This window comes from Sprattus sprattus, assembly GCF_963457725.1.
Source record: "Sprattus sprattus genome assembly, chromosome: 5".
NCBI lineage: Eukaryota > Metazoa > Chordata > Actinopteri > Clupeiformes > Clupeidae > Sprattus > Sprattus sprattus.
Genome location: NC_137924.1, coordinates 28,159,674 through 28,180,935, shown reverse-complemented (window position 1 = coordinate 28,180,935; position 21,262 = coordinate 28,159,674). Strand labels below are relative to the sequence as shown.

At 42.4% G+C, this 21,262-nt stretch overlaps 2 protein-coding genes across 2 annotated transcripts in view; both read left to right on the top strand.

Annotated features, from left to right (window-relative positions):
- fstl1b (follistatin-like 1b) overlaps window positions 1-4,650 on the top strand; it is a 50,075-nt gene extending 45,425 nt beyond the window's left edge. Inside the window, exons 9-11 of the mRNA XM_080838198.1 lie at window positions 1,927-2,037; window positions 3,028-3,119; window positions 3,866-4,650. Coding sequence (XP_080694324.1) covers window positions 1,927-2,037; window positions 3,028-3,119; window positions 3,866-3,907 — 245 coding nt within the window. The 3' untranslated portion in view covers window positions 3,908-4,650. The remainder of the gene's footprint in view (window positions 1-1,926; window positions 2,038-3,027; window positions 3,120-3,865) is intronic.
- A 3,212-nt stretch (window positions 4,651-7,862) lies between these two features.
- On the top strand, window positions 7,863-16,927 carry lrrc58b (leucine rich repeat containing 58b). Its single transcript, XM_080838744.1, has 4 exons — window positions 7,863-8,509; window positions 11,923-12,051; window positions 13,644-13,921; window positions 14,765-16,927. Exons 1-4 carry the CDS (start codon window positions 8,055-8,057, stop codon window positions 14,956-14,958), a joined length of 1,056 nt encoding a protein of 351 aa, XP_080694870.1. The 5' UTR covers window positions 7,863-8,054; the 3' UTR covers window positions 14,959-16,927.
- Window positions 16,928-21,262: the final 4,335 nt, after the last annotated feature.

The window sequence follows — 21,262 nt, the reverse complement described above, 5'->3', positions numbered from 1 at the left end:
TACAAACTTGATTCAAGGTTTGGGAATTGAACCGGCAACCTTCCTATTACTAAACCACTTCTCTACCTACTGCACTACCACTGTCTGATTATTATTGTGTGACTTTAACACGTTTATCACAGTGTTTGTGGAAAAGCATATTGTAGCGATATCAGTCACTACGCATTGAGGGTTTTCCGTAATGATTCCTCTTTTAATTAACATCCATGGCACGTCACGGACGTTAATAACTAGCCAAACTAATAATGAGAAAATAAAATAAATATGAATGCTTCTCTACTGATCTGTGCTTTAAATGTAATGTCTGCAGGATTCATATACAATGCATACATAGGAAGGTCTATCAAGTCTCAGCAAAGATGCTGCAACAGAACGTATGAGCTCACCGGTCAAATTGTCTGATTTTTTTAAAATCGCAAACACAACCTGAATTTGACAACAATCCTAATATTTAGGCCTATAAAGCAAACGTGCACTGCCCTTATTATGTTTTAAAGGAACAGGCTAATCTGCCGTTAGAAAGTTATTAAACAACACGCATATGCTGCATTTCAAATAAGGCGCAAACCGTCGGTTACAAACAAGGAGCGAACTGAGTGAGAAGGATCCAACATGGCCAAGCAGACTAGCCGTAAAAGCTTTTTTACAGAGGCCAAACACAACTGATGAGGGTAAACCGTCTGACGAGGATGAACCTGTAATACCTGCAGTGTTGCGTCTGAACGCGTTTCATTTCATTATACTGTCTATGCCCGTGCATGAGCGCGCCGAAGTTGCGGAGGAGCCGAGAGCGGTATTGCAGACAGATAGAGATTTGGAAAAATTATAGCTCGCACTCGCAGCATATTGAAAAAACAATCTGAACAAGTTCATTTTTTGGAGCTGTGTACTTAGTTCAAAATTTTGAATTATGAACTATGAACTGAACTAGTTCATGTAGAAAGTGAACTTTCCAAACACTGAATACCTGAAGCCCTAGATGTTCGAACAGTGATTCGAACAAATGTCGGGCGTTTATGTCGTTATGGAGTGACAAGTTCTCTTGGCTCTGCGAAAAGGCGACGCAAAGAATTCACAAGAGGGTCGAATAATTTTAGAATCTCTGCTCTTATTGAACATAATCAGAGCAATGACCATGTTGCGGCGCTCAATTTAATGCCTCAGCAGGTTGCGATTAAAGGCCACTTATTGACGCGCACCAGACATTAATGTTTTTTTTTCCCATTGTAAACTTAGAAAAATAAACATGTTGCATTCTAAACTACCTGATTATGTTATTATTTAAGCTACGCAGACCGTCAGTTTTCTTCAATAGGCTAATTTAGAAGCAGAAATAGATATTTGGCCAGCTTATCGTTAAAATGTCCGGCAAATGAAAATGTTTCTCTAGCGGAACCTCTGGTTGAGAGAGGACCATCAGAGGACGTCAAGGGGACGTTTTTGAAGGACCGAATGCGAACGTCCCGCAGTCCGTTTTAAGGCTCATGCGAACATCACGCAGCGGACCACAGGTAAAGGTAACGGGGACGTTTTTGAAGGACGTCCTGGGGACGTGTGCTGAGAGACCAAATCAGAACGTTCCCTAAAAGTCAATTTTAAGGCTCATGCGAACGTCACAGAAGGACCAAACGTAGACTTGCTACAAACGTCAAAAACGTGTATATATATATCTATTTGTTTTCTCATCTGATAGTGTGATCAGTATACTATAATACATTAATATGATAAAACAATGATATGGGAGTTTACAGTGACTGTGGAAAAAATAATCAGCATGTTTTTCTCTCTTCTCCTAATTAGATAGTGCTAAATAGATGGCATCAGTACATTGGCACATTTAGTGTTTTATGTGACATTGAATTGCGACAGTGTTTGGAGGAGATATATAACCCAGAATGCCCCGCTCTTTCTTCTCCCCCAATGCAGAGTGTGCCTTGGAGGACGAGTCATATGAGGATGGAGCTGAGACACAGGTGGACTGCAACCGCTGCGTCTGCGCATGCGGCAACTGGGTCTGCACAGCCATGACCTGTGAAGGTGAGATGGATGAAGGGAGGTTTGGGTGGATGGATGGATGGATGGATGGATAGGTGGGTGGGTGGATGGATGGATGGATAGATGGATGGAAAGATGGATGGATGGACGGAAAGATGGATGGATGGAAAGCTGGATGGATGAATGGGTGGGTGGGTGGATGGGGGTACAGAGAAATACGTACTGTAACAGGTTGCAGGGTGGGCAGTGCAGTAACTGAGGAATCAGGTCACAACTGGCAGTAAAAAGAGGGTTTTTAATAAAGTTTCTCACTCAAAACAGGTACAACTCAGGGGTTTCTTCAAACTCAGGCAAATGATCTTTCAACACAACTTAAAAGTCCAAAACACAAAATGTTCTTGTTCCCTCTTCTTTCAGGGTTTTCCTAATAAACATAAACTTCAATTACTTTCCTTGTAGTCGGTTGCCAGTGGGTCTGTCCAGGCGGTTTCCGGCTTGGGGCTATCCTTCCCCCTTCCGGTTGTGGCCTAGTAAGCGCTTCACTAAGCGCTTCGATGCATGCTCCCAACGCACGTCAGGTGTGGTGTGCTCTGCTCTCTCTGGCTCTCTCCCCCACAACAGGCACCACCTGCCTTATCTGCTCCTGCAATTAGGTGCCTTAAGCACCTACACCTGGGTGCCTGCTGCATTCTGGGGCCTGTAGTCATTGGACCGGCGGCCATCTTGTGGTGTGGCAGCCAGTCCTCCCGGGAAATGCCACACCCCACTATAAGCTGGCCCACTGTGATATCACAGTACCTAATGACCATATGATAGAAGAGGAGGACAGAGCGAGACAAGGGATAGGGAGAGATAAAGAGACAGACACAAAGACATGAACATACACCACAGGCATACAAACAGGTAGAAATGGGTATGCACGACAGACAGGCAGATAGACAGACAGACAGACATGGTATGATATGAAAGTGTAAGCTGTAATGTGATATGTGACACAACCTCACACCAAGCACTGGTGTTTCCCCATCACAGAGAAGACCCCGGCTCTGGATGAGGTTGACGCTGGTCAGGAGATGACTGAGGAGGAGTGGACTCGCCGCGTGGCCGAACTCAACAAGCACCAGGTAGGGCAAACCACCACAGCATCATCACTACCCGTTATCGTGGAAACGCTACTCACTATGTCAACGCAGTCACTGGACCACAAACTCATTCTCACTGGTATAACAATAGTCACAAAATCCCTGTGTGAACATGCGTGAGAGACTGAGAGGCGCATAGGACAAAGTGAGCAAAATGGGTTAAAAAAAAAAAACAGGAAAACCCAATTGAAACCTGGCCAATTAAAACACATGTGGTTGCCTTTTCATCTGCTTTTGATTGACTGCCGTAGGGTTTGTGTTGGGCAGAAGTTAGTGGAAACTGCATCCAAACTGCAGCTGTAGCAGCAGCGGTGTGATTCTTTGCCTACTGGGGTCACCGGGTTCATGGTCATGGTGCTTTTGAGGTCACATCAGAAACAACAGCGGCACTGTTTAAATAGGAACTGAAACCAGAGAATAGATCTCGAGCTCTAGTTTGTTTTACCACATGGGCTCCAACTAAACGAGATGTGAAACTGGTTTTCTTAAATCAGCCAATTTTGTCCAAAATGTATGAAATAAGTACACCTTTAATTCAGCTTATGAACTGGAAAAAGATATAGACAATAGAATGTGTTATTTACTGCCATGGAGAATTTTTGAGAATGACACAAAAAACTTTGAACAAACAAAAATGAGATGCAACATATTATTATGGTGAAGGATGGTGAATTCTGGCGAACACCAAATGACAACTTAGCCTAACTGCCTGTATCTCTCTTTTTCAGGAGACCGTGGAGAAGATGAAGACTAGCACTAAGGAGGCTTAAATGAGAGATGGGGTGATGTAAGAATATAGGTAGCGGAGTGGGATGTGGGAAGGACGAATGGAGAGAAAGAAAGATAAAATTGGAGTCGCACCTCCACTGAAGCGCAATCAGGATGACACCTGGGACTACGTTCTGTCACAAGAAGAATCACCCCATTAATTTTTGTGTTTTTTGATATGACAATGTTAATTATTAAGACTTTTTTTTATTGTGTACTACTCCTAAATATATTCTTTCTTTTCCTCCTGAGTGTGTATAGCGGCACATGTATTTAAGTGCATCCTTTACCAATGTTTATGTTTGTCTGTGTGTTTGACTTTTTGGTTTGGTGCTGTACTCGTTTGATTGTATCACTTCAAGCCTTGGCCGAAGGCCCCAGCACTTTGAATAGGGGGGGGGGCAGTTTTCTAAACACTAGTTTGTCATTTTTATTTGTCATCTGTCGTCTGTAGGAGTTTAGCTGTGACGTTTGGAGAGAGCGGCATGTGTGGTGTCGAAGTTAAGAGAACGAGAGGACAAATGAATGCGAGAATGGAACCAAAAGGGCAGAGGAGGGAGAGTCTGCTCGGCCTGGCGTGAACCTGTTAGAGAACATTGTCATGTCATAGCCACTGTTGTCATTTTCATTCTCAGAATGTTATCAGAGTTTTGGAATGGAGATATTTAAGCAATATAGCACGAGTGGGAGTGGGGTAGGTAAGGGATAATCCCACGGGTGGTGTTCGGCCGTAGCCACCGAGGCCGCCAGGCCGAGTGGCGTAGGCAACAACACCCGTGGGATTATCCCTTACCTACCCCACTCCCACGAGTGCTATATTGCTTTTATAAAACAATTCTACAGTCAACAAATTAACATTTCAACACAAAGTTATTGATTCAAAATGGTTTATTTCGCCATTGTTTCTCCGCAACAAAAAATAGTTCCATTGTCAACGTCTTGGTTTGGAATTTTAAAAACTTTGAATTAACGGTTATCATCAATGCGAATGTTTCATCGCGGAGTGATTTATTTTTAGCTGTGAAAAGTCCAGTAACTGTAGGTATGTTGACGAATAACCTATAGCATGGAACGTCTCTCGTCCAATCAGAAACAGCTAAATTACACGCTAGAACCCAATTGTTTTATAATACACTGTATTCTTCAGTTGTCAGGCTCTACATCAACATGTTGTTCAGTAGTCACTGTTATGACGCCAGATGTTCCGCCGCGCTGTGCTTCTCTCCCTCTCTCTGCTCCATGCATGGCAACGGCAGTTATTGTCATGTGACCTATCAAAAAGGTGCTAAGAAGTAGCAGTTTTTCTTTATCTATGTTGCCGCTTTGTCCGCAAATTTAAGATGCTGTGTAAATCCTCAGTTGGGTATTTGACAGGAGGAGAACCACCAGGGAGACCCAACCAAGTTGGTACGACATCTGGAACCGATCAGGGACCTGCTCTGTTCTGTGTCTGGGAGCTATCTGGGGGAAAGGAATAAAGACGTTACTGGTAAAGCCAGCAGGGGAGGTCACACATGATTGCTTATCGTTGTTTTGCTGTAGGGCCTTTTGTTGCCATCTCTTGGACTACTTGAGAATTGCACTCCACCTCATCCTCCCCCCCTCAACACACATACCCCCAACTCCCAAACTGCATAAGAGAAGCTGTCAACAGGAAGTCTCCTGTGGATATCCTAGTACCACTCAATTAGGGGGAGTTTATTAGCCAGTTGGTGGACTTAGCAGTATTAGCACGTTCGTTTTTTGTGTTATGTGTACTGTATGTAAGACGCTAAAGAGACGCTAGGCATCTTTTTTGTTTGTTTGTTAATTTTGCTTTGCAATTTTAATTTGTTTGTTTTTATTCCTTTTCACAATCAACTCTAATGCAGTTGCCTTGCCCAGTTTGTTTGCTGGTTGGGTCTCGATGACAAAGCTGCTCCATAGCAAAGAGAAGCTAATAGACTTCGCTGTTAGGGAGCTAGCCTCTACCTGGGACGCCCATCACATGAGAATGCCGGGAGTGTGTCTCCTTCCCTGCCATCTGGGGAGAACACCTTAGACACCTCGGTGATATAGGCCTGTAAAAGCTGGGCCAATCTGGATCGGTTAGGTTTGGCTACTCAAGGACAGTAAGGAATGGAGCTGCCCACTCTGTTGTGGATACAGCCAGGCTCTGGTGTGGTTCCAACTCTTATGGGATTGAGGCCTAGATTCTCGAATGTCAGCCTAGCACTTGGGACGACAGCTGCAACTTGCTTGGTCAATCATGCATCAGCAGTGTGTGTCAATTTGGAATTTATTCTAGGAACAGAGAACCATTAAAGATCACAATGACCTCAAGTGTTGATATATTATGTGTCAGACTTAAAGGTTACGTTGGAGGAGAGTTTGTCCATTCTGAAAAAGTTCTTTGTGCAAGTTTAAATAGAACAGAAATATGTCTACGGGCTAACCCATCACAGTGCATGTGACAGCCAGAGGCGAACCAGCAATGACAGAGGCAGGCTATAGCATGGAGTGACATGAAACCAAAGTCTGATGTTGAGGATGTTTTAAAGTGATGTATGAAAACCTCCGGGTAAACCATTACTTCGGACCCAGCAACTACACTATACCTTTGATTTCACAGAGCAGTCTGAGAAGGATTAGAATTGCTTTCGACTCTTTAGGTTAGATGCAATCTTTTTGCAGTTAGTGGGCGCATGTGTGTGTGTGTTTGTGTGTGTGCGTGTGTGTGTGTATGTGTGCGTGTGACTACAAGCGTTGTTGTGTGATGTTTTCCAGTAAAACCCACTACTAATTAGGATCTGTTTTGTGATAATGAGTGCCTTAAAACCACGCGTGTGGGTGCAGTTAAGGGGAACCATTCTCTGCAAATTAAACCCACATTGGAAGCAGCAAAAATGGAAGCAGATTGAGTCACTGTTTAAGTAGATCAGCCTGTTCTCACTTGTCTGTGTATCTGTGCACGTGTGTGTGCGTGTGTCTGTCTGTCTGTCTGTCTGCGTATGTGAGATTTAGGACTAGAGCAAACCTAAACCAGTCTAACATAAATGGCTGTCTTGTTAACTTTTTATGAAAACTTTTGTCTTATTTTGGGTATGTATGACAAATAAAAAAAACAATATACCAGATTTCCCATTGTTTCTGCATATTTGTAAGATCTCTGTCCAATTCTCTCTCTCTCTCTATCTCTCTCTCTCTGCACGTGCCTCCAGCAATCTCAAAATGGTTAGCATACTCATATAAGAGAAAGTGTCATTACCCTTGCAGCATTTATATGTTCGCATTCTCTGGCCAAGTCTGAAAAGACTTTCAATGAGAAGAATATAGGCTACTAGCAGAGATCATATGAGACCTGGTGAAGCCTGATATCATTAGGGGATGCACATGATGTCAATGTTTGTAAGTTTCACAAAGACATGTGTCCCAAGAAAAGCTGTAACTTTGGGCATTGAGACTTAACATCGGGACTAAGTGAAATAAATCATCAGATCTTTGCAAATAGAGTTTTTGCACTACACTCCATTGTCATACAATGCTGTGCGTTTGGCTAGTTGGCCTTGCCGTGTTACATAATGTAATCTTAGAATGTGGTTACATAATAATCAAGGGGGCTGAAGACCACTCCAATTTTGCAACTAGGCAGGCTATTGAATATATTTTTAGGATAGTGTATAATGAGTCTTCTCCCACAGAACACCTATATTTACTTTGATTGTCAAATATGGCGAACTTTAAATTCAGTATTATGTGCAACGCGCTGTCCCTCTCTAAATCAATGCTGACAGGCACATTAAGGCAATGCATCTCTGAAAGGGTTAATACAGTTGGGCGGAGAGAGCTGCATTGGGTACAGCCCCGGAACATGAACTACAAATAAGCTCTGTGCTGAGTGGGCACAAAGGATTTTTGTTACACACGTTCTGGGCCTCAGTTGAGTTTGACTATATAGGCTACATACGGCATGCTACATTCTGACCTACATTATGTAGCAAATGTGGATGTCCAAATTTCGGCGAGCGCCTGGGAAAGTATGCCCTCCATTGACGAAATGCTTATAACACCGAGAGGCTTTGTCTTTCAGGAATTCTGAGTTATACAGCACTCCGGACTTTTTCGTAAACAGTGAAACATTTAAATAAGAGGGTTTTTTTTGTTTAGAAAATGGAGGTCTTCGAGGGAGCCCAGGGTGGTGAAAATGTCTTGGACTTGTCGCGTTTGAACCTGAACAACCTGAATTTTGACAACCTCAGCGACAAAAGGAGAGAAGAGACCAAACAATTATATTTGTGTTATAACCGCCTCACGGTGTTATCGGAGTCGATATCCTTGTTCATGAACTTAGAATTTCTGGACATCAGCTGCAATGGACTATCAGTCATCTGCGACGACATTACTAGTTTGACAAAGCTGAGGACTCTAATTGCCAAGAACAATCGTCTGGATGAGTTTTCGCTACCAAAAGAATTTGGATCATTGCAGCTCGAAGTATTGAACTTTAGCGGTAACAGATTTGTGGAAATGCCTCCCCAATTTTTTCAGCTGCAACGACTCCAGTCTCTCTCGCTTGGGGGAAACAGGCTGAAATCCATTCCACCCGAGATAGAACACTTGACAAGGTAACTAGGTTATGGTAGATAATCTTTCTACATAGCCTAATTTACCGGGTAGCTTTCCCTTCTCCCTAAATCTGACGTTAATGTTTAAGTGTGCCAATAGGCTACTGTTGCCAACGTGTATTGTGCATTGTAACATGAGCCTATCCAAACGTTCATTGAAAGTTAAGTAGTTGGTACAGATGGAGCTATTCTTGTAGCTAAGCTATGGAACTACGCAAAGAACAAACTATATTTGAAGGAGGGACACGGCTATGTACTTGTAGTGCCATGAGCCTCATAATATACGTTAGAGCCGGAGTTATGGTTTGCCAACAAATCCAATCCCGTTCCTAGTCCAACTGACGCAACGTGCGAGTTGCGATTTTCTTTATTACAGTTGACGCAAGGAATTGTTTGGAAACCGTTCATTCCAATCACCCAGTTGCCTGGTTGCCGGATATGACTCACAACTTTCTTCGATTCACAATGTATCGTAGGCCTAATTACTATCAGGTGTCACAAGAGTTTTTTTTTTTTTTGCTGTATTTGATGACTGATTAGGTTAATCAGATCTGTTTGTCTAGGCCACACGAATAGACGCTACAGTCCCAAAGATCAGTCCCACATGCAACATTTTTTTAAAATTATTTCTCAACTTTAAGTCCTACAGAGGACCACTAACCCAATCAACCGCTATATTACCGTGACTGTTTAAAATGTCTTCCATTTGTTAATCTTTCATTTTAGTCAGGTTCATTGAGTGAAATCTAGCAATAGGCATATAATACACAATTATCACAACGAACATTTTAACCCAGCATAGTCATAGTCAAACATTAAAACATTGTTTATCTGTAGAGCTACTGCTTAATAATAGGCTACTATAGTAGATAGTAAATATAATTTAGTAAATATAATTGTAAATTATAATTTTACAACGTGTCATTTAGTTTCCAGCAGGTTCCATGGCTTAAGTGCAAAATAGAATACAAAAATATTGAAGAAATAAAGATAATACAGTAAAACATTCAATGCTTTGAACATAGTCAGCGGAGTAAAACAATGCAGGGTAAAAAGACTGCGTTATAAAACCCTGTATCAAGAACCTGTGTGTGACACAGCACCCAGCACAGCCTGCCTTAGCGTTTATATTACTGTAGATCCTCCTCCAAACCCAGCTCCGCATGACAAATAATGAAGTCCATATGTAACGGCTTCATCTGCAACAGTGTCTCTCTACTTTCCCACAGTGCATGAAATATATAACACTGTTACATAGAAGGAAAACATACGTGTTATTGCTGTGGAATGAAGATTTATTTTGAGGCAGAATGAATAATAACTTCTCTTTTTAAAAATAGTTATCATTTGAGCTTTGGTTTCATTGTAGATGAATATTTTGCAGTCTCTTTCCACCTTACAATTAACCCATGTCTCTCCCACCTGTGAAGTTAGTTTTTTCGTTGGGAAAATGTCTGCTGTTAAGATTACCTCACAAGACCACATTTGGTTCAGTTTCTTCTCTGCTGACTGGATTAGTATGAGACTTGTCCTGGCTTCATCTCGGTTTTCCTCTGTACGAGGCACACAGCGGCATGGTTATCTATTGCAGTGTCTTTAGTTCAGCTGGGCCCTTGGAAGAAGGATGGTAGAACATTAAATGCATTTGGCAGAGATAAAGAGGATGAGTCAAGATCTTTGAGCTGCCTAATGGATTTTAAACGACTCTCACCTGACTAGCATGTGATGTTATTATTGTAGGATGTAGGCCTAGCTTTGCTTTTAGTCAACATAGTTATTGACATTGATTATACTGACCATAATGATGCCTAGTAGACATCCAATAGACACATTTAATTTGATTTTATGACCCGATGGCCTGACCTGAAAGGCCAAGTTTATGGTCTTTGAGGTCAGGGGAAAATGTTGGTGTCCAGTTTGTTTACTCCCTCTATATCTTCACCTCTATATCTCTACGTCTCTCTCTCTCTCACACACACACTCACTCACACTCTCTGTCTGTCTAGCTCTATGCCTCTCTCTATCTAGGTCACTCACTCACTCACTCTCCCTCTCTCTCTCACACACACACACACACTTACACTCTCTGTCTCTCTATCTCTGTGTGTTTCTCTCTATATACTGTATATCACACACACTCACTCACACTCCCTCTCTCTCTCTCTCACACACACACTCACTCTCCCTCTCTCTCACACACACACACACACTCACACTCTCTGTCTCTCTATCTCTGTGTCTCTCTCTCTATATCACACACACACACTCACTCACACTCCCTCTCTCTCACACACACTCACTCACTTTGTCTCTCTCGCTCTCTTTCTGTCTCATCCATTATGTCGTCATCTGCCTGACTCCCATTTGTCTTTTTCCACACAATTGCCAGGGCTTAGCCCAGATGGGCATGGGCAACAGAGGGCAGACTGGCATGAATGAGGCGTTTTCAAAGCTACTCGGATAGATGGATAAACAAAGAGATCTCCGGTTCTCGGCCTCCCTCTTTCTCACTCCAGAGTCAGTATCTGTGCTGCACTGTTCTTTCATCTCTTGAAAATGAATGTTCACCCCTCAGGTTGATGACTTTGTGTGAACTCTCTCTCTCTCTCCCTCTGTCTGTCAGACTGATAATAATGGGGCTTCTGTCTTTTTTTTTAAGGAACCAGTATTTACAATGACTGTTTGAGGTGTCCCAGCATTTAGCCGTTTGTTTTTCAGTCAGTGTGTTTGCAAACAGTGAAAAAGAAACCAACTAGTTTGCAGTCCAGACAGACACCACAAAAAGAGATTAATGTTTATGTGAGGTACTGGTACCTCCAGAAGTGGGGGGTAATGGTCAAACCTGTCCAGGCCACGTTTCTCCCTCGTTGGCAGTAGCCTTTGAACTTGGATCTGGCCATTGGCACTGAGCAACCAAAACAAACACACGCACACACACAGACTCTTGTACTCGCACTCACCCACAAATAGAGGGCTAAAGATAGCAAGTGAGGATTCTCCACCCATCTGCACAGAAGGGGGTTGGTATTTGGATGTTTATTGTGAGCTCCTCTCTGCCTTTTTGAAGCAAAACAGTGAAATGGCTGCAGCTAACTGTTTATGTGATCTACCGTAACAACGGACAAACAGTCCAGAGATTTTTACTGTAACTCCACTATTAGCACCTCAATGTGAGCGTAGTGTGAAATTCTCTGTGTCTCTCTCTCTCCCGCTCTCTTTTTTTCTTCTCCTTCTTCTTCTCTTTCTCTTCCTCTACCTGTATCAGTTCATGTCAATGTGTTTTCTTGACATGACAGTGTAGTGTAAAATATTGCCAAAGAAGCTTAGAAGAAACCAACATTTGTATAAAAGAAATGTTAGATGAAAATTACTAATATATTAATAAGGCTCTGTATCTCCCTGTGATTGCCTAGCCTGGAGCTGCTGTATCTCGGAGGCAACCTCATCACATCCATTCCTGTAGAGCTGGCTAACCTGCCTTACCTCAGTTACCTGGTGCTGTGTGACAACCGCATCCAGAGTGTCCCGCCCCAGCTCAACAGGTGAGTTAGGGGACACCTCAGGGAACGTCCCTATGACCCAGGTCATTAGGACCTACCTCGGGTGTATATACTGTTTATATTATAGTAGGAAGTAATTTTGACCATTATTATGATCAGTTTATGGAGAAGCAGTAGAAGTACTAGTAGGTCATCATGACCTGGGTCTGTTGTACTCCCGGTTTATATATTTATTTTATATAGTAGTTAGTACTGTGTGTGTATATCAGTGTTCACGTTAGCCGGCTATGGCCGGACATTGGCCGATTGAAGGCATGAATGGCCGGTATAATAAGACGTAAACGTTCCAAATGTCCGATAGAAAATATGTATGTAGGCTATGATTAATCAGTAACATATGAAACCAACAAAACAACTGTAACATAAACCTGAATATAATCAGCCTGCTATGTCATTTAAAAAAAAGTTCTAAAGCAGATTTGGATTGCATTCGGAACATGCGCTGGTCGAGGTTCCGCAACACACGCAGGCTGGTTTCCCCGCTAAAAACTGTTCACTAAAATAAACAATAACAAAATTTCAAAATGGCTAAGCAGACGTGTCTCGGTCAGTTCTTCAAAAAGACAACTGATAGCCTTGATAGGCCTAATGATTCGTCAAGAAATGATTCGACTCCAAGTAGCTACATCATCCGAGGCCCCGACGGATTTAGGAAATGCGCCTGCCAAAAAACTTAAAAGGAGTTTTAAAGCTGAATGGGTCGAGCAATTCCGTTGGCTAAGGTCGGAAAAGGTGGATGGTCGAGACACAATGTTCTGTAGCATTTGTGAGAGAGCAGGCAAGTTAAACGGCTTTACGAAAGGCTCCATCAATTTAAAAATATCTGCCTTAGTTGACCATAGCGAGTCATCTGACCACAGAGCCGCTATGTCCCTAACACCGCAGCAAAGTGCAATGAGAGTGCACTGCGATAACGCCACTAAATCTAAAAGAGACGCACTCGTGGCACAAATGAAAGTGGTGTATCACATGGCTAAACGTGACATCCCAAGTAATCAGTTTTGCGGATTGACAGAATTACTTGAGTGTTTGGAAGCTCCTGATTTTCAATGTGGTGCTAACCTCTATCAGCACAACGATTTGTGTCGTTTCTCATTTTGAGTTTTGGTGGTTATTCAATTAGGCTATTAGTGAATAACGTCCGGTAGACATTCCAAATGGCCGATATTCTGGAATAGCGTCGGACATTTGTCCGGCCAAGAAAAAGTCTAGCGTGAACCCTGGTGTATATACTGTTTATATTATAGTAGGAAGTCATTTTGACCTTTATTATGATCATTTTATAGACTAGTAGAGGTAGTAGTCGGTCATCATGACCTGGGGCTGTCGCTTTGGGTCATTTTGGTCCTTTGATCATGTGAGGTATTAATTGACTTGAAGTACAAGTAGATAAGATTGTGATGCCATTTTTGTCCGTGAAGCTATTTTAACAAACAAGGTACACACACCTTATCTATAATCATCAGGTAAAGATGATACCGAAAGCAAACTTCAGCACCCTGTTTTATTTACTTTATTTACTGTGTTCTTTTTCTCTCCTACTCTTCCCCTTTTATATATCTGTCTTGTTCTAGACTCCACTCTCTGGTCTCTCTCAGTCTCCATAACAACCTCCTCACCTACCTGCCTCGGGAAATTCTGAGCCTTCTGGAGCTTCATGAGCTCAGTCTCCGCGGCAACCCGCTCGTTGTGCGTTTCGTGAAGGACATGACCTACGACCCCCCATCGCTGCTGGAGCTTGCCGGACGGACCATCAAGACCCGGAACCTCACCTACTCGCTGCAGGACCTCCCCACCAACCTAGTCACCTACCTGGACCTGGCCAGCAAGTGCCCTAACCCAAAGTGTGCAGGTGAGCAAGTGGCTATTGATTTTGCCAAATTTCTGCAGCCTTATGGTTGACATTCAGGCACATCCTGGACAACGAAAATGAATTTTTCCCACCTGGTAGTTAGCAACGTGCACAGTAACTCTGCCAGATAATTCATGAATGAGTGTAATTTAATCTATCTCATGCTGTTTTCCGTATGGGAAAGAGGGGAAAATAACTTTTTGGTTTATGGTTATTTACAAGTTCCCCTAGCTAGCTAGTTAGCTAGCGATAGCGCATCAACTAGATAACCATAGCAACAAGGAGGCGCAATGTTGGCTTCAAAGTTTAGTTTCTCAAAATCAGCTGACCAATAAAAGTCAGTATTGGGTTCAAAGTGATCATAACCTCTTACAGGCGATGTTAAATGGCTTCACATAGACATTAACCAATCCTGAGAGAAATCAACAGAGCCAGGGCTTATTCTGATATCAGTGTAATGTTAGCGAATGAGGGGGGAGAAGTCCTCTGGCCCTTCTCAAACACGTTCATTTAATGTTTGAAAGCAAGACAGAAGATCATTGTTCATAGTACTAGGGATCTATTAACAATTAGCCTCCATTCCCACACTATAACGCTAAATAAATGGTTTTCTGTGCATGCAGGGAGGGGGTTTAGGTGTAGTACTTTTGCAATTTCATACCATACAACTTTTAAATGACTGGTAGCACTCACACCACAACTTCTCTCCTTCTCTTGGAGAAGATAATTGTGTTCATCTCCTAGAAGTCAAAAATCTGTCTCTGTCTGTCTGACTGTCCTGAGATGCACTGGTCAGTGTGTATTTCTAACCTCTCATTTCTGGGTCTGTCTCTCGTTGTGTAGGGGTGTACTTTGACTCGTGCGTGCGCCACATCAAGTTTGTGGACTTCTGCGGGAAGTACCGGCTCCCGCTCATGCACTACCTGTGCTCCCCAGAATGTACCTCGCCCTGCAGCTCCAACCCGCAGAGCGACGCCGACTCTGAGGACGAGCATAATGTCCCGGTCGACCGCCTTCAGAGGGTGTTGCTGGGATAGTGGAGAAAGGACACAGGCATTGCGCCACCATGGCAACTAATCCAACCCCATGCTCTTGTGTATCAGGCTGGCTTGATTTCTCTCTCCCTCTCTGTCTTTCTCTCGCTCATGCTTTCATTTGAGACTCTTTCATTCCCTCTCTCTCGCTCTCACTCTCGCTTTTCTCCACAAAGACAGACAACTCCTTTTCAAATCCCAGCCATTGGCAAAAAGAAACACTGGTACACTACAACTGACCTCCTCAATCAGAGAGTCGGAGAGACTTGTATAAGTGCTGTGATGTGGTGAGGCATCTGAAGGCAGTTTTCACTACTTTTGTTTTTAGCAGGGGTCTTTTCTACATTTACCACTGGTCACTGATCTAGAATAAAACTTTTGGCAAGGAAAACATATACATGAACTCTTCTGTATTTATGAATTGTTTTGGACTGTTCATATCCTGCTGTTAAACAAAGATGTAAGAAAGTTAATGCCTTAAAAGGAAGGATTGTGAATGCTCCATCAAAAGGATCCTTCAAAGCATTTTAACTGCCTATGATTAAACATTTGAACTGGACTCAAATGGTCACTCCGACTATGCAGCTACAGAGCCCTCTCTGGTCCAATAAAGACAATGAAGAGCTGTAAAAGTGATGGTCCACTACTGTACTCTAAATGCAGTCTGAAACTAGACTCATCAAAAACCAGGTCATTCCTCTGGACTCTGGTTTGTCCTCAAAACCTGCTGTCTTGGGAGAAGGCACAGATAGTCTTTATTGCTCAGTGCGTTATTAAAAATAAATGATTGTGAAGCAGGTCAAGCCTGAAGATCCAGACGGTTTTTGACTCTCGAGTTACTTTTTAACTAACTCGCCTTTCAGTTTTTGTTTGCACATTATCGGTGCAGTAATGTTGGCCTCTGGCCAGCTGTCCCAGTGTGAAGATAAGGAGCTAATTTTACACTTGCATCCCCACCGACCCCACTGTTGACTTTTACTACACCGTGTTGTGAAATTGCTCGGCCCTATGATGACCTGCTTATGTTACATAACCTGTAAACCTACTACATATTTGATGAAAAAGTGATCAGTCTAGCGCTTAATAGCATAATTCACTGAAAAATGTAACATGTTCAATCCATTCATCATTGACAAAATACATGCAATGTTAATGAACTAATTAAGATTGCTTTTTGTTTTTACATTGATGCCATCTAGTGGTGGGAAAACAGGAATTCCCATCTGAATCCAATTTAACAGCAGATCTAGTTTGCTAATGTACAAGTTGATGGTGAGCTCTTTCAAACTCATGCAGCAGTTCCTTGATGAAGGAGTTACCGTAGTGAGATTGTAGAAGGGTAGGCCCACTGTGTGTATAAAATGTATTATTGTATGTCTATGCTTTTCACCAAGCAACTAAAACATCAAAGTGAACTAGACTAGAAGCGAGCCTTAAACATTTCATCACTTGAAATGTACACCTATTGTTACATGGCCTACAGTCTAGGTTTGTGTTTGGTGTTTTGGATGTGCCTTAAATAGAATGTATGTTCCTAAAGTAGACAACGTACGTTATTTGTTCACGTTCCTGAAGCAAATATTCAACACTGCAAAATACAGAATTTGTTCTATGCATAATGGCCGATATTTACAAACCCACCATATGAAAACTCAGTTGATATTTACTGTACCACACAACAGTACTGATCTCTATATGAAAATGTGACAAATCATTTTTCTTTTGTTGTTTGTATAACTTAACAACCTAGATTTCTATTAACAACTATGCAAAGACCTCAGAATGCAATTTAAAAAAAAATGTTTTATCTTTTCTGCTTTTGTACTACCAGACTTACACAGGATTTTGGCATCTGAGCACATTTATTTATAATTAAAGAAGGCAAGCTTTGGTAAAAGTATCATTGAAAGGGAATTCCTACACAATTATTTGATAGGTATTTGCACTTTTCCCTTCTGGCGTAGATTGTATAACACCCTTAATAAATTTAAGTTGTTTGTTCTAATATTTGTGTCAGTGTTTATTTTGGTAAATAATTTAACTCTTGTTTATATAAATGTCAAACATTGGCCCTTTAATGCTAGTTATATTTTTTATTTAAAAAAAAAAAACCTGACCACATGAACCCAACATGCTAGTGATTAGATGTGATTTGGCCAAACTGCCTCTTATTGTGTTTGTGATGATGATGAAGCAGTTTTTGAAAAATAAAAAATGGGGCGGGGGCTCCTAGTCTCATCCAAGTCATCTGCCAGAAGGAACAACACTGGCAGAGGTGGTCTGGCAGTCTGACATCTGCCTTAAGTCTAATGACGCAGCATAGTCTGTTTGCCATCTTTTTGTAGTTAGCCTTGTTCCCTGATGCAGCGGTTAAGTCGGCTGACTATACTTGTCAGAATTACTGATCATTATAATCTTTTAGTCAAGTAAAATGAAAAAAAAAACGTTCTATATACTCCAGAACTGAGGGTTACCACCTAACCCCTAGGTCATTTTTCACTTACAAACACTTAAAGCAACACTCAGTACTGTAGCATTGACAAATCAGTGACAGATGTCTCCCAACCCTTTTTGCACCAAGTTGTACTCTTTCCCATCAGACACTTAGTTTAGACTAAGACACCGCTTTCTCAATAGCTTGGCAGCTGAGAAAGAGAAAATACTGAAGCAGGTTACGTGCTTAGCTGTTGCTCAAGGTGTGGGTAATAGTTCGTTTCCACATTATCGCTATTGACAAGTAACCTGTGTAGTGTCTTCGTTCGGTGTTGCTAGCACATGTACAGAGATACAGTAACAACTGTTCTCTAGTGTATTGTTACAATATCGGGGTTCACAGACTGATCCAGATTCAGATCCAGATCAGGTTTTGCGTGATCCAAAATCCTCACGACCTCCAGGCTTGTACCTGCTGTGCCATGACATGAAACTGTATCTGCACTAGTCGTTGGTTGTGTATACACAGGTGTATACCGGGGCTTAAATTGGACTGTAGTTGATTTAACAAGGTAGTTCTAAGTTGTTATAAATTAGTAAATTGTTAGGATTACATATGTACTGTATAGTGTGGGATATAATTGCACACTGCACCTGTAGTTTAAGAGACCTTCCTAATTAAGAATTGTAAAAAAAAAAATCTTCACCTGTACCATCACTTTTAAGAGAATCACCTCAGACAAATGAAATGTATGATGGTAGACAAAGACATCTTTAAATTATTCTCATGCGGCAAGTGGTTCCCATTTTCTCACCCTCACCTTAAATAAAAGTACTCGCTGTGTTTTTCGGTGTACGTCACTGTACATTTGGGCTAAATACAAATTAAAAAATAGAGAAAGAAGTATGAGAGGAGTGGAATCCAGGCTGTGTCTGTCAGTCAGTGCTCCCCTTCAGTGCCAACACGTCCCCCGGTCGAGAGATAACACCATATCTGGGTAATGACATCAGTGGTCTTGCGTTATCTGACCAATCAGCCGTCTCCCCGTCTCAGCCGTCTCTAAGTGTCTCATAATGGACTGATAAGGTAATCTCAGCCACATCGTCTCACTGCGAAAGACACTGACGACTGTCTGATAACCCACTACTATCAGTCTGGGTGTTCCCATGTACACACAGGCACAGGGCCTCAACAAACGTGTCACATCTCACCAGAGAAGAGGACAAAAGTGAGACATGCTGTTCTGCCCTTTGTGTTCTTCAGGGGGAGGGGGGGGTGCTGTGTGTTGGTACTTGCACTTGAAAACCCTTTGGTAAGATGATGGAGTGGGCTGCGGTTGTGTCTGTTTTCTGTGAGAGTGGTGGAAAGAGGGGGGGGAGTTCATTTGTGCCCTGAAACCGCTCACATTTGCATATGAACGCATTAGTCTTCTCTTGGGTTGCATGCTAAAGATATTCTTTTCACCTTGGAGCAATTGTGTGTGTGTGTGTGTGTGTGTGTGTGTGTGTGTGTGAGTGTGTGTGTGTGTGTGTGTGTGTGTGTGTGTGTGTGTGTGTGTGTGTGTGTGTGTGTGTGTGTGTGTGTGTGTGTGTGTGTGTGTGTGTGTGTGTGCGCGCGCATGCGTCTGCGTGTGTGTGCATGTATGCCCAAACTCTTTTGTCTGTATACAATCTGGGCCATCCTTTCATTTCAAAAAGCAAACACTGCCAAGCCATAGCAACACAGATGGCTCTACTCTCTCTCACACACACACTTTCTTTCTTTCTATTCCTCTTCCCCTCCCTCTTTCCCGCCTGATTAGTCCCTTAAAGACTGATTGGTGTATGGGGTAGAGGTGCTGTTTACTTTGTAGTTTGTTTGACCACTTCTTCTTCTCCTTTATGATTGGCTGTGTTGCTGCTCTCTCCCTGTGACCCCCTGCTGCTGTCCAGATCATCTTCCCATCCCGCCTGGATGAGTCCCTAACTATGGCTACCAACATCTCTTTCTCCTCTTCTCCTTTTATGTGTTCTTTAATGTCTTAGATTTGTTTTCTTCTTCTTCAGACCATTAATGGGAGATGCACACCTCTGTCCTTTTATGTCTACTATTATTCCCCTTTGTCTCTCTCTCTCTCCCTCTCTACCTCTCTATATGTATCTCTCTCTCTATCTGTCTCTCTTTCTGTCGCTCTCTTTGTGTGTGTCTCTCTCTCTCTTACAAATCTGTGTGTGTATACATGGCTTTCCAGTTAGGAAACCAGGCCAAGAGTGTCATTTTTTGCCTTGATATATTAGTCACAGGTTTGTTTCAGCCGACCTATTGGCAGCCTTTTCACACTACTATTTAGCCACATTTGAAACGGCTGAACTGCTTAAGTAACAAGCTTTTAACACCCATTACACAGCTATTCATGTTTTTGTTTGAATGTGAACCTTGCATTTGGTAGTCAAAACAGTGCACTTTTAAAGGCATTCCCTTGAGAGTGTGAGGTTCTCCCACTTAGACCATTGTAATTACCTAATGTCAATCAGGTTTTATTAGAACTCAGTGTGTTATTCAGATGTGATCGCCCCACCATTTCTGCATTCTGCAACAAACCCCCCCCCCCCCCCCCCCACCAAACACACACACACACACACACTTTTTTTAGATAGATATTGTGATCCAACCACAAGAGTGTGCGGTTGACTGTGTGTGTGTGTGTGTGTGTGTGTGTGTTTGGTAATTGGAATACGTTTTTTAGTTCTCTGAGAAGAATTAAATAGTCTTTCAGGGATGATTTATAGCTCTGTGTGTATGGAATCAGAATGCCCTGATGTTATCTCTAAACACATGCCAGGTGATGTTAAGGGTGTAAGGTAACACCTAAATGTGTGTGTGTGTGTGTGTGTGTGTGTGTGTGTGTGCGTAAGGTGTCTTTGTGTGTGTGTGTGTGTGTGTGTGTGTGTGTGTGTGTGTGTGTGTCTGTGTGTGCGAGCATGCGTGTGTATCAGTGATGAGAAGATACTGTGATCTGCAACTTGAGACACATCAACCCATGAGAGACTGCACAGTGAAACACAAGCAAGCACAATTAAAACAGCCCTGACACACAAAAACCCAACCACAAAACCTTCCATTCGCACTCAGTCGACCGCACACTGGACAACCAGCCTCTTTCAAGAATCCCAGCAGTCTGAACCTCCAAACAAACCAACAGACATTCAGCGGACATCCGCAGAATGTTCCGGAATACAGATTAAAAGCAGATGATGGTACCTGGTATCAGCACACAGGACCTGGTATCCTGTCGCCTGGATTCTGACCCAAAGAGAAGCAGGAGTCGTAATCCTGCAGTTGGTATGAGGTGGGTGAAGTTTGATCATTACCGGCTGCTGATCTTAGTTTCATTCGAGAGAGTTAAACAAGAAGCAGCAGTTTAGCAATTCTATCTGATTTGTATTTTATATTTTAAGAGTTTAGGTGTGAAGGGTGTAAGCAATGTTAAAAGTCTCAAGTTCCGTTTACACAGGGATGCTATAATGAATATTTTCCTTGTGCTGTCGGCAGGCTTTTCTAGAGGACTCGGTTTGGTGTGTCAGTGTGTAAATGACGGCTTATGTAGTATGAGACTAAGACTATAAGAGTGAAAGTTGCACTTCTCCGTGTAGACATTAAACCCCAACGGCTCGTGTCTGTTTTGTGCAGACATGTTTCTACAGTAAGCCGTGTGTGCGTGTGTGTGTCTGTGAGATGTGTGCATGTGTGTGTGTGTGTGTGTGTGTGTGTATGAGGTGTGTATGTTCTTCAGTGATCAGTGTTCAGATTAAAGCCTGTCGTATATAGAGTGTAACTGTGTACGTCTGACCACCAAGAAGCATGAATAGCCCTTGTGCTCTGGGGGATTGGAGC

Coding starts and splice junctions, on each gene's coding strand:
- lrrc58b (XM_080838744.1), top strand. CDS start 8,055: ATGGAGGTCTTCGAGGGAGCCCAGGGTGGTGAAAATGTCTTGGACTTG. Junction 8,510..11,922: donor GAGATAGAACACTTGACAAG/GTAACTAGGTTA, acceptor GTGATTGCCTAG/CCTGGAGCTGCTGTATCTCG. Junction 13,922..14,764: donor CCCTAACCCAAAGTGTGCAG/GTGAGCAAGTGG, acceptor CTCGTTGTGTAG/GGGTGTACTTTGACTCGTGC.